Source organism: Salvia hispanica, chromosome 2 (genome assembly GCF_023119035.1).
Source record: "Salvia hispanica cultivar TCC Black 2014 chromosome 2, UniMelb_Shisp_WGS_1.0, whole genome shotgun sequence".
Classification (NCBI taxonomy): domain Eukaryota; kingdom Viridiplantae; phylum Streptophyta; class Magnoliopsida; order Lamiales; family Lamiaceae; genus Salvia; species Salvia hispanica.
This window is the reverse complement of record NC_062966.1, coordinates 36,512,596-36,524,667: the sequence shown is the minus strand read 5'-3', so window position 1 is coordinate 36,524,667 and position 12,072 is coordinate 36,512,596. Positions and strand designations below refer to the sequence as shown.

The following is a 12,072-nucleotide window of genomic DNA, read 5'->3' as shown; positions in this document are numbered from 1 at the left end:
TATGTATGGCAACAACCTGTAGCGAAGTCCAAGGACTTCGCGGGCAGAGGCCGCCACGGACTCCCATAGGTAGAGTTCTTGGCGGCCACTGTTTTTGTCAGAGTGGTCCCTAGAAAAGGGATAGAATGCCCCCAACTGCGGAGAAAGACAAAAACACCATAAGATACAAACAGAAATTATAAGAAATTAGATTATGTTATATTAAAGCGGAACCATACCTGAATCCATCTTCTGCAGAGTTCCTCATTTGTGTCTCTCATAAAGCCACAAATATCGGCTCCGACCATCGGAATCCCGAACAATCCCGTGTTCAAAATGCTCGGGATTGTATACTTGAGGTCATTCCAGCTGGCGGCATTGTCACCGGTCCAATGCGCGGCGTACTTGCCCGCCCCAACGAAGGTCGACCGTGTCAGCACGAACGGCCTCTTCCCGGTCACGTTCGCTAGGGCAGAATGGGTCGCTTTCGACTCGAGAAATCCATACAGATTATGCACATTGTACTCGGTCACGTTCCCAAAATGGAGCGCGGTGGCCGGAATCGTCCGGTCGCCAATGGGGCGCTGGCCGCCGCCGTTGTGGATCTTGTAAGGCGGATTGTCTAAACTCGAATTTGAAATGGATGAGGTTATGAAGTTTGAAAGCTCGTTCATGTCGATCCAGAGTCCGTCGACGGGGAGAAGATCTCGGAAAATTTTGATCTCGTTAGTCCAGAAGTCTCCGGCGGCCGGGTTGAGGAAGTCGGGGAAGTAAGTCTTCCCCGGCCAGACCTGGCCTTCGTACGGAACGCCGTCGCGCTTGATGTAAATATCGGCTTTTAATCCTCTCTGGTAAGTCTCATACGATTCATCGATGCCAATTCCTGCAGATTTGGGTGAAATTTCAGCTCATATTCATCGATTCTGAAGAATAATTTCTTCAATTGAACTTAATTTTTACCTGGATCGACAATGACGATGTATTTCTGGCTATTTTTGTGAAGCTCATCGACGAAATTCTTCATCAAATCGGCGGGGAAATTGACTGGATCCAGAGTGAAATCTTTGTATTTATCCATGTAATCGATGTCTGTCCACATCGCTTCCAATGGAATGCTTGCGTTTTTGTAGCCGGCGACGACGCCTTCGACATCATGAACATCTTTGTATCCATATCTGCATTGGTGAAACCCTAGAAATGGAGTTCATGATCAATTCACAAAATTAGCCCCAATTTTTCAGAAATTCATCAAATTGAGCTGAAATTATGATTGTATCGAGTGAGAATTACCGAAAGACCAGTAAGGCATTGGAGCGGGGCGGCCGATGAGCTCGGTGTACTGCTCCATCACGAGCTCCGGCGTCGGACCGGCGAAGAAGTAGAGATCGAGAATTCCTCCGATCACCTTGTAGGTGATCCGATCGCCGGAGTAGACGACGTCCATGCCGTTACTGTTGAGCAGCAAGACGCCGTGAGTTGTGCCGTTAGGCCTGACGTCCATGTAGAAAGGGTGGGCCCCGTACAAGTTCACGTCGGTGTTGACGCTGCCGATGTCGGCGTTCCAGAGCGTGAGCGTCTGGTCGGGCTGGAGCTTGAAGGAGCCCTTCGTGTGCTCTCCGATGCCGTAGAGGTTCGAGCCGTTTTGCGGTGGGAGCGACGACGAGAGCTGGAGGTATTGGTCCTTGAAGACGAGGTACGTCGAGGGGCTGTTGTTGGCCGGGGTGGCGTTGAAGAGGGCGTCCCCGCTGCTGCGGCCGAGGATGAAGCCGAATGGGGTGGTGCTACTGTTTACGAGGGCGAAGGTGAGGTCGGAGTCGGGGTCCGAGAGGATCGGCGTGCCACAATGTGGTGATGAGTGGTTGTCGGGGCGGGCCGGCCGGGGGAGGATGTCGTCTGGGACTTCCCATCGGGTGGTGTTTGCATCGGTTATCGTCACTCGGAGACGGTCTTTCGTCTCAAAGCTGTAAATATATCAATGTATATTAGTACTATCAGCTTTCAATTTTTTGTTCCGAAGCAGTGTGCACTGCTTTATGTTTGTGAGGAGTGGGGTAGAAAATGGTGCAGGAAAAGGTGTAGGTGATCCACACTGAATAACCGATTTTAGGTCTATATTAGGACATCTATATAAAAAGACGGTACATATAACGGAACGTATCGTAATTACCTGGCTGTGAGGGCGAGGAGAGGAATATCCGGACCGTAATTGGATGAATTGTTGCCGTCGATTAGCTGTAAAATGACTTTTAACGATTTTCCCGATGAATCGGCGTTAACTGATTGAACGCGGTAGCCATTTGCGACGACTTCTTGTTGATCGTCTGCTTTAATTAAAGATGTGAATAAAATCAAGAAACAAACATAAAGAAATTGACGAGTTGTAGAATTTGATCTGATCATTTTTGGAGAAGAACAGTGGACTTGTGGAGTGATTAGATAGAGCTATTTGACCAATATTTATAATAGGTGATGAGAGTCTATGGGGTTTTGGTTTTTGGATAACATGGAGTACATTAATTTCGTGATTTTCAAATTTGAGTGTTCTTTTTAAGAGAGTTGACTGTAAATTAAATTTCATTATACACTGCTTGATTTGTACAAAATTAAAAATGATGATTGGAATTTTGAATATAGCATTCAGTATACGTAAATATATTTCTATATATAGTAGTACTAATTTGAAGTCTTCAATTTTCTACTAAACTTGTGTGACCTATATTCAAAATTTCCAGTAGAGTATCGAATTAGAGCATCCTCATCCGTGCTCTTAGCTAAGAGCACGAAAGTGGGCCCGGACCCACTTTTACTCCTTGTCCTTAACTAAGAGCACAACACTCAAATCTGTACTCTTAGCTAAGGACAAGCTCAAAGGTCCCACCATTCCATTATTCAATTTAAATACTCTAATTATTAAAAACATTTCTACATTATAAAAATACATTCAAAAATAAAAATTACATAATTAAAATCCTATAAAATAAAAAAAAATACATAATTAAAATCCTACAAAGATGAGAATATAAGAAAAAAGATGAGAGAATGTAGATGATAAAAAAAAAGATGGGAGAATGTGATTTTTTTTGTGTTGAAGTGGAGGTATTTATAGATGAAAATGTGAATTTTGGTGAAAAAAATTGAAAAATAAATTAAAAGTGGGTAGAAAACGAATATAATTTTTTGGAAAGTGGAAAAATATTTTTTTTTATTTAAAAACATTTTTTTAAATAAATTTTGAATTTTAAAAAAATAAAAATAAAAAATCGAATTAGCCGTTGGCCAATCAGACGTTGCCACGTATGGGTGCTCAGCGGCACGGACAGACGAGCTGCAGCGGCACGGACGGACGGACGGTGCTAAGAGCACCGCTGCGGATGCTCTTATTAAATGAGGCAAAATCCTGAATAATCAATATGAATAGTTACAATCATTAATTAGTCACCAACATAAATATAGTATTTAGCCAATTTTTTTTGTTTTTGTCAAAAAATACTTCTCGATCAACAATACCTCAATTAAAATTTTCAACAGCATTTTATTCAAATGTTCATGATGAGTCACTGTGTCCGAATTAAAATCGAATAAACAGTCAATCAATTAAAAATAAATTTCCTTCATTAATAAATTAAAAATAGTAAAATACTAAAAATTGGGACTAAGGTAAAATTGAAACCAAACACTTCAAAATATCTCATTTTCTCCGGCCTTTTATGTGGGTTCCGCTATTAAAAAATTAATCACATAGTTGATTCTAAAGTAAATTATTGAAAAATTATGAAATTTAATTAAATTTTAGTTTGTTCCATAACTTTAAAATTATATCAGAAAATTATGAAGTTTATTTTCAATTATCTTATGGTGAATTGTATCTGACATGATAGCAAAAAAATCCTAGGTGAACATCGTCGCATATGAGTTTAGAATTTTTTATTATAAAATGATTGAAATAAAATTCAAAATTTGTGAACTTTTAGCTGATTTTTAAAGTCATAATACTAATAGAAGTTTAACCAAATGTCATTATTCTTTTGGCAATTTTCTGAAATTCTATCTGTCCAGCTAAATTAATTTCCAATGAATCTTGAGTTGATATTGCAACTAAATTAATTTTAAAATAAATAAGAGTATGAAAAAAATATTTACTCATAAATGAATTACGAATTCAATAAATATTCAACTAAAAAATCTCTTAAATCAACTAAAAAATCTCTTAAATTCAATAAATATTCAACTAAAAAATCTCTTAAATAAGAGTATGAATTAGTATAAGAATGTAATAAAACAAAAAATTGCAAAGATCATAGTAAAATAAAATATAGTATAAGAATATAATAAAACAAAAGTTTATAAAATGATCTAACAAAATAAAATGTCTAATATGGATTAAAAAATAAAAAATGATGATTGGAATTTTAAAACTGGATATACATTATTCGATATAAGTATATACTCCTATATTAAACCTCTGTGGCATATATTCAAAATTTCCTGTAGAGTATCGTATTATGAAATGAGGCGAGTCATGTATAATCAATATGAATAGTCAAAATCATTAGTTAGTCACCAACTAGGGATTCTTGCAAAGCTTAGATAACAAAAAATCACAAATTTATTAAAAAATTATATTTACAGTACACCTACAAAAAGATGTCTGATTTATGCTCGGATAAGACAATTAACCATAATTAAAACTTCATGATTTAATATTTTAATTTTAAAATTCATGAAACATACCAATTTTTTTGACCAATCTTATAATCATCCTCCCTTTATTTTATCTCAAGTGCCACACAAGTGATACAACTCCAATAGTGAAATCCAAAAACACCACCTCTTTGCAGCATTATTCCTTTCTTGTTTTCAACAATTTTATTCCCATTACATAGTATTTTTGTCACTCAAATCGACACATTCCACGGTGAGATTTGCATCCTAAACTCTTTCCCCAATGGTAACCCCAATTTGGACAACTCCACCCTATGAAATCCATTCATGTCATCTTCAACTGTTAGACCAAACTTCCTCTCTCCCAATCCCATCCCACTAACCTTTGCAAACTCCCTCTTCACCCCAAGAACTGTCACCTCATCAATCACCAACTTCTTCCCCAAAGCAAAATCCCCATTCAAAACTTTAGATTCAACTACAACCACTTCACCCTTCTCCACAAAACCACCATTAAACTTCACTAAGCTCCATTTCCCTCCCTCACTTGCAAACTCCAAACCCTCCCCATCATCCAAGAACACTTCCCCTGAGCTATTCCCACTCTCCCCCAACACCACCAGCAGTCGAAAAGCTGTCACCCTCGCCTCCTCTGTCGTCATAGCCTCGCCCTGCATGGCCACGATGCTCCCGCCCGCCACGTGCACGTTGATCTTGTCGGCCGGGGCGTCTAGCTCCACGTACCTCCCCTGCTTCACGCTCACCACGCTCGAGTGGTTGAACATGTTGAACCAGTTCCCGGCCGGGAAGTAGGCGTTCACCGTGACCGCGCCCTGTTCTAGCACAGGCGAGACGAGGATGCTCCGCCCAAGGAGGAACTGCGCGCTGTTTCCGTAGGTGTTGGGGTCGGCCGGGAAGGAGAAGAAGAGTGGCCTAGCGATAGGCACGCCCTTCGTGCTCGCCTCGTACATCTGGGTGTACATGTACGGCAACAGCCTGTAGCGAAGTCCCAAGACTTCACGGGCCGAGGCCGCCACGGACTCCCAGACGTACAGCTCCTGAGAGATGCTGCCTTTGTCGGAGTGGTCCCTGGCAAAGGGATAGAATGCCCCCAACTGCAACCAGTTCGTCCACCAAAATTAGTCTCATAGGGAAGGGAGTACTATTAAAAATGGAAAGCTACTCCCAATTTATTATTCATTTTTTTATCTTTCTCTATCAAGCTTTCTTCACTTTATTTATTTTTCTCTCTCGTACTTTACCAATTTAAAATTAAAACTTATGTCGTCCACCAATGAAACTGTTTTTTATGGATATAGAGAGAGTAATAGACATACCTGAATCCATCTCCGGCAGAGTTCCTCCGTCGTGTTACGCGCAAACCCACATATATCTGCTCCAACCATCGGAATCCCGAACAATCCCGAGCTCAACACGCTCGGGATAGAGTACGCCAAGTCATTCCACGTCGCGGCATTGTCGCCTGTCCAATGGGCCGTGTACTTTCCGGAGCCGACGAAAGTAGACCTGCTCAGAACAAACGGGCGTTTCCCGGTAGACTTAACCAGAGCTGCATGAGTAGCTCTGGCCTCCAAAAAACCATACAGATTATGCACATTGTACTCTGTTAAATTTCCATAATGCAGAGCCGTCGCCGGCACAGTCCTCTCATTGATGGGGCGGTTAGTGCCGGAGTTGTTGATCTGGTACGGAGGGTTGTCCAGGGAGGAAGACGGAGTCGGGGGCGAGGTGATGAAGTTCGACAGCTCGTTCATGTCGATCCAAAGCCCGTCCACCGGAAGAATGTCACAGAAAATCTTGATCTCGTTGGTCCAGAATTCTCCGGTGGCCGGGTTGAGGAAGTCCGGGAAATAAGTGTTTCCCGGCCAGACTTCGCCAAGGTAAGGCACGCCGTCTCGCTTGATGAACACATCGGCCTGCATTCCCCTCTTGTAAGTCGGGTAGGACTCGTTGACACTAATGCCTACGGTCAACGAACAGTCAGTGACGAAGCTAGGATTTTTTGATGTAATTAATGATTTTTGTGTTGGGATCTTACCGGGATCGACAATGACGACGTATTTTTGGCTGTTGTTGTGGAGTTGATCGACGAATTTCTTCATCTCATCGACGGGGAAGTTGAGAGGATCGAGAGTGAAGTCTTTGTAAGCATCCATGTAATCAATGTCGGTCCACATCACTTCTAATGGAATTTTAGCTTTTGCATAGTTAGCCACCACATTCTCAACCTCGTACACATCTTTGTACCCATACTTGCACTGGTGAAAGCCTATAGTAGTCAGAAACAAATCAAGCCTTAATTCGTCCTCAAAAGGAGTATGAAATTTGGTTAAATATCAGTTTATCCTGACCGAAAGACCAGTAAGGCACGGGAGCAGGGCGGCCGATGAGCTCGGTGTACTGCTCCATCACAAGCTCGGGCGTTGGCCCAGCGAAGAAGTACACATCAAGAACTCCTCCGATCACCTTATACGTGATCCGGTCGCCAGAATACTCGACATCCATGCCGTTACTATTGAGCAGCAGCACGCCGTGAGTGACGCCATTCGGCCGCACATCCATGTAGAAAGGGTGCGATCCGTACAAGTTTAGATCGATGTTGGCGCTGCCGATGTCGGCGTTCCACAGCGTGAGCGTCTGGTGAGGCTGGAGCCTGAAGGAGCTCTTGGTGTGCTCGCCTATGCCGTAGAGGTTGGACTTTGGGGGCGGCGGCAGCGACGACGAGAGCTGGAGGTATTGGTCCTTGAAGACGAGGTACGTCGAGGGCTGGTCTTTGGCCGGGGCGGTGTCGAAGAGGGTGGAGCCATCGCCGCGGCGGACGGCAAAGCCAAAGGGGGTGGTGTTTTGGAGGGTGAAGACGAGGTCGGAGGAGAGGAGAGAGCGGGAAACGAGGCGCGGCCGCGGGGTACGGGGGAGGATTTCGTTGGGGATTTCCCAACGAGTTTTGTTGGCGTCGGTTATCGTTACTCTTAGACGGTCTTTCGTTTCTAAGCTGCGAAAAATTGCTGGAAAATTAGCCATGGTGCTAAAATGAGTCAAATAAATGTTCCAATTTGTTAGACATAGTGTTAAAATGAACCAAATAAATGTTCCAATTTGTTAGCCATAGTGTTAAAATGAACCAAATAAATGTTCCAATTTGTTAGCCATAGTGTTAAAATGAACCAAATAAATGTTCCAATTTGTTAGCCATAGTGCTAAAATGAGTCAAATAAATGTTCCAATTTGTTAGCTATAGTGTTAAAATGAACCAAATAAATGTTCCAATTTGTTAGCCATAGTGCTAAAATGAGTCAAATAAATGTTCCAATTTGTTAGCTATAGTGTTAAAATGAACCAAATAAATGTTCCAATTTGTTAGCCATAATGCTAAAATGAACCAAATAAATGATCCAATTTGTTAGCCATAATGCTAAAATGAATCAAATAAATGTTCCAATTTGTCAAAAAGAATATTTATTGCCTATCAAATACATCTCATTCAAGTTATGTAAATTCTAACTAGTAAAAATAATTTTAAAAATTTGAGATTTATATAATTACACAAAGATCTTTACTCAACAATTTAAAACAATATCATAGAATTAGTGCTAAATAAAGTGATACATTACATAAACGGATAAAAATAGATTAAGCAACGAATGCTGAAGTAGTCAAACTGTTTAGATTGTCGACTGCAACAAACGTTTGATATTAACGAAATGACTCGTTTAATTAACGACGAATGCTAAATTAACACACAAAATTAAGTAAAATAAATCGAATTAAGTGAATCTTACTAAATTACACCCAAAACAAAAAAGCAGTAAAATATGCAAATTAAGACGATTTTGAAAAGAAAAATATGCCTCGGATTGAAGAACGATTGTTACCTGGCGGTGAGAGAGAGGAGCGGAATATCAGCGCCGTAAACGGCGGAGGGATTGATGAGCTGAAGAAGAGCGTCGAGAGATTTTTGCGACGAATCTGCCTTTACTGATCGGAGACGGTAGCCGTATCCGACTGGTTCTGCTGCAGCTGAAAATGGCGACGGATTGAAGAAGGCGACGAGAATGACGAAATGGAAAATTTTGATTTTTGAGTCGACCATTTTTCTACTGAAATTGAGGAATGAATTATGAATCAGTATCCTCTCTATGAGTGGATAGAGCGAATGACACATCAACCAATAATGCAAATAATAAATAGAGTCGTGATATTTTTTCCAATGTAGGTGTGAAAATGATTGAGTTCGACTAAGCTTTAAATTAATTATAGTGTATTATCGATTGCATTAATGTCGTGGTGTTTAAGTCACGCGATTCTTCACGTTTCTATAACGATTTCACCCATTTTTTTGTTTTATTTACAACGATCGTGCAATAGAGAGTCGTATATTTTTTTATTAAATGGAGCCGTAAATAAAATTGTCGTATTATCTGTTTTTCCTTTCAATTTATTTACTATCCCATGTTATATGAGGATAGTCGGACAGAATTTCAGGTAAAATGATAAAAGAATCATGAAAATTTCTTTTATAGTAGTATAAGAGGATAGTTGGATAGAATTTTATGTAATCGCCAAAAGAATAATAAATTGTGGTCAAATTTTGGTTCATATAATTTGAAAATCGACAAAAAAACAAATTTGGATTCATTCTTAATCATTTCACTATGAAAATTTCTAGTAGATTACATATATAGACAACTTGTATGAGGTGATGTCTGCGTACGTAGTTAGGAATTTTTTTTTTGTCATATCAAATACAATTTCACCATGATTTTTTTTTTTTTTTACTTTTTTTGAAATTGTGGGACGAACTAATATTGGATAAAAAAATTTATTATTTTCAAACAATTTACACCTGAATCAAATACAGAATTATATGTTAAACACTCCTTCACTCTCACATCAGTGAGCGCCAACTTTCTCTTCTTTCTCAAATCTCGTTGAAGATAGTCGAAAAGTACGTTATCGACTCCTCAGTTTAACTCATGATCAAATTTAAAGCATAAAAAGAAAAAATTAAAGAGAGAGCAACTAGATCACAGAATCATTTGATATGAACGAGGTCTAAGATAGGAATCATATCATGGGGCGGTGTGTTGTTAGGTTATTTCATTTGTTGTGAAAATACATCAAGAAGTAGTCTATTTGGGAAAAAGACAAATGGATGAACATTCAAATTTCTAAATGTGCTGTTATTTTGGATGTTGTGTTGTTTCGATTAAGCTTTTCTTGATGGTGATTAGTGATAAGTAAGATGGTTATTGTAATTATATTTAATCATATATTGTGCATAACGTCCTAGTTGTTGGGACAAAGAGGCAATAGTTGAAATTCTTGGGAAAATTGATGTGGACATACTCTTTGAGACTTTTTATTTAGTGGAGATTGTTCTCATTCGAAGATGTATTGACTTGCAAAACAAATTACTACTACTATATTGAAATAACTACACATAGAATTAGACATTAGGAATACAATAGAAAAGAGTAGTATATGTGCATCATCATTTTAGACTGGACTGAACAAATGTATCTGAAACAAATAATTTCTCTCAATCAATCACGGCCTTCATGGCTCCAGCTTCGATCATTTTTGCACCGCATTCGTCGAGACATATGAAGAAGTTGCACGATGCGCAGTAAAATCCAACACATTCATATTTATCATAGCGACAAATGTCGCAACGGCGTTTTTTGGTGAGAAGTTGATAGGTGAGACGGTGTCGATGAGCTGCCTCGTTCACATATTTCTGCCCCAACTTCATGTGTCTCCATAAGCCGGATACAGTTTTAAAGCATTTCGGATGGAAGGACAGATCGCAGGCGCGGCAGTGATACATCCAGCTCTTGGGATTCATTTGCGTTTCACATTGATCGCAGTAGAAATCGCCAGGGCGATCGAGAGTGGCGTCGTACGTCAGCAGCAGCGGGTGGCGCTCGTCCCATCTGCGGCTGCTCACTGACGCCGGCAACACTGCGCATCTAACGTGCACGATGAAATCACATGAGTTGGTGCAGCACTTGTAACAATCATAATTGTCTACGATGTAGCCACAACCAGCCGCACACGTGAAGCGCCATGAGTTGGCTTTTCTTTGTAGATCCGACTGAGCCACGTGCTTGAGGAGATGCTGCGGGTGAGCTGCGTGATGTATGGTACGCGTCAGAGAAGCGCACTCGATATCCACTTTGAAGTTGCACTTTCCACAAGCGTAAAACAACCCGTTCATTCGATAGCGACAGACACTGCAATGCTCCCACTTCCAAGGCTGAAGTTTGTCACAAGATTGGAGGAGTAGGTAGTGATCATCATCATCACCACCACCACCACCACGACCACCACCACCACCAGCATCATCATCATCATCATCATCGTCGTCGTCGTCGTCGTCGTCATCTTCATCGTCATCGTCATCGTCATCGTCATCATCATCATCATCGTCGTCATCATCATCGTCATCATCATCATGTTGTTGGTGGAGTGGAAGAGACGGGAGGCGAGGCGGCAAGTGAAAGCAAGCGATGTGAAGATTGTATTTGCATTCACTGCAACTCATATAGTATTGCTTTGATATAGGAGTGTTGCACCCATCGCATATCAATTTCGAGATCACTCCATAGTTCTCCTCGTCTTCTTCTTCTTCTTGGCTTTGATGATCCGATGAGATTAAAGTTAGTGGATGTTGGTGATGACACAACTCATATTTCTCCTTCACCAACTCATCTGCATCATTTGGCATGCTGATGGGTGGATGCAATTTTGTTCCTCCTCTTTGTCTCATCACAAAAGGTGTAATGAGTTCCTCTGCCACCTCATTTATTGGAAGATGGATCACGCCTTTCTCATTTCTGGTGGACATAAAAACACATGAAAATTAATAAAGGATAACCATAATTTAACAAGTAATGACATGATGTAGAAATAAATTATACTCAGTGACGCGAGGGGGAGGCGGCCTGTCGAAGAGACGTGGACGATATATCTGCAGATGGGACAATGATACATCCAATATTTGGGTAAAAAAGATATGCTGCATACATCACATTTGTAGCCAAATCTGATATATTCTGATGGGACATAAAAAGAGAGAGAAAGAGAGTGATGATGGTCTTCCCTCATGAAGTTTTGAGGCAAGGAAGCACATTTCTCATGGATCCAATATTGGCAAGCATCTGCGGTGCATACATAAGAACTATCCTTGCGCCTGGTGCCACAAGCATCGCACTTGAAGGAGCACCTTCTCCTACACAACTTCAAATTGTGGTTGGGGTGACTTGGATGATGTATGATGGCGCACCTTTGCTCATCATCATCAAGGACTGCTGCTGCATCGATCAGGTCCTTCTGTTGCGCGCATCTCAGGTGCATCTGGAACCTGCATCCTGAGCCTGTACATTGGTAACCAATGCTCCAAATCACCTT

The 12,072-nt window shown here is 40.7% G+C and overlaps 2 protein-coding genes across 2 annotated transcripts; both read right to left on the bottom strand.

The window, feature by feature from the left end:
- Positions 1-4,788: 4,788 nt before the first annotated feature.
- On the bottom strand, positions 4,789-8,816 carry LOC125208466 (alpha-glucosidase). The gene is made up of 5 exons (XM_048108092.1): positions 8,535-8,816; positions 7,014-7,654; positions 6,701-6,931; positions 5,979-6,625; positions 4,789-5,756 (listed from the first exon to the last, which is right to left on the bottom strand). Exons 1-5 carry the CDS (start codon positions 8,750-8,752, stop codon positions 4,875-4,877), a joined length of 2,619 nt encoding a protein of 872 aa, XP_047964049.1. The 5' UTR covers positions 8,753-8,816; the 3' UTR covers positions 4,789-4,874.
- Positions 8,817-10,119: 1,303 nt separating this feature from the next.
- LOC125208195 lies at positions 10,120-11,718 on the bottom strand. The gene is made up of 2 exons (XM_048107779.1): positions 11,583-11,718; positions 10,120-11,498 (listed from the first exon to the last, which is right to left on the bottom strand). The coding sequence occupies exons 1-2, from the start codon at positions 11,684-11,686 to the stop codon at positions 10,202-10,204; spliced, it is 1,401 nt and encodes a 466-aa protein (XP_047963736.1). The 5' UTR covers positions 11,687-11,718; the 3' UTR covers positions 10,120-10,201.
- Between the last annotated feature and the right edge of the window lie 354 nt (positions 11,719-12,072).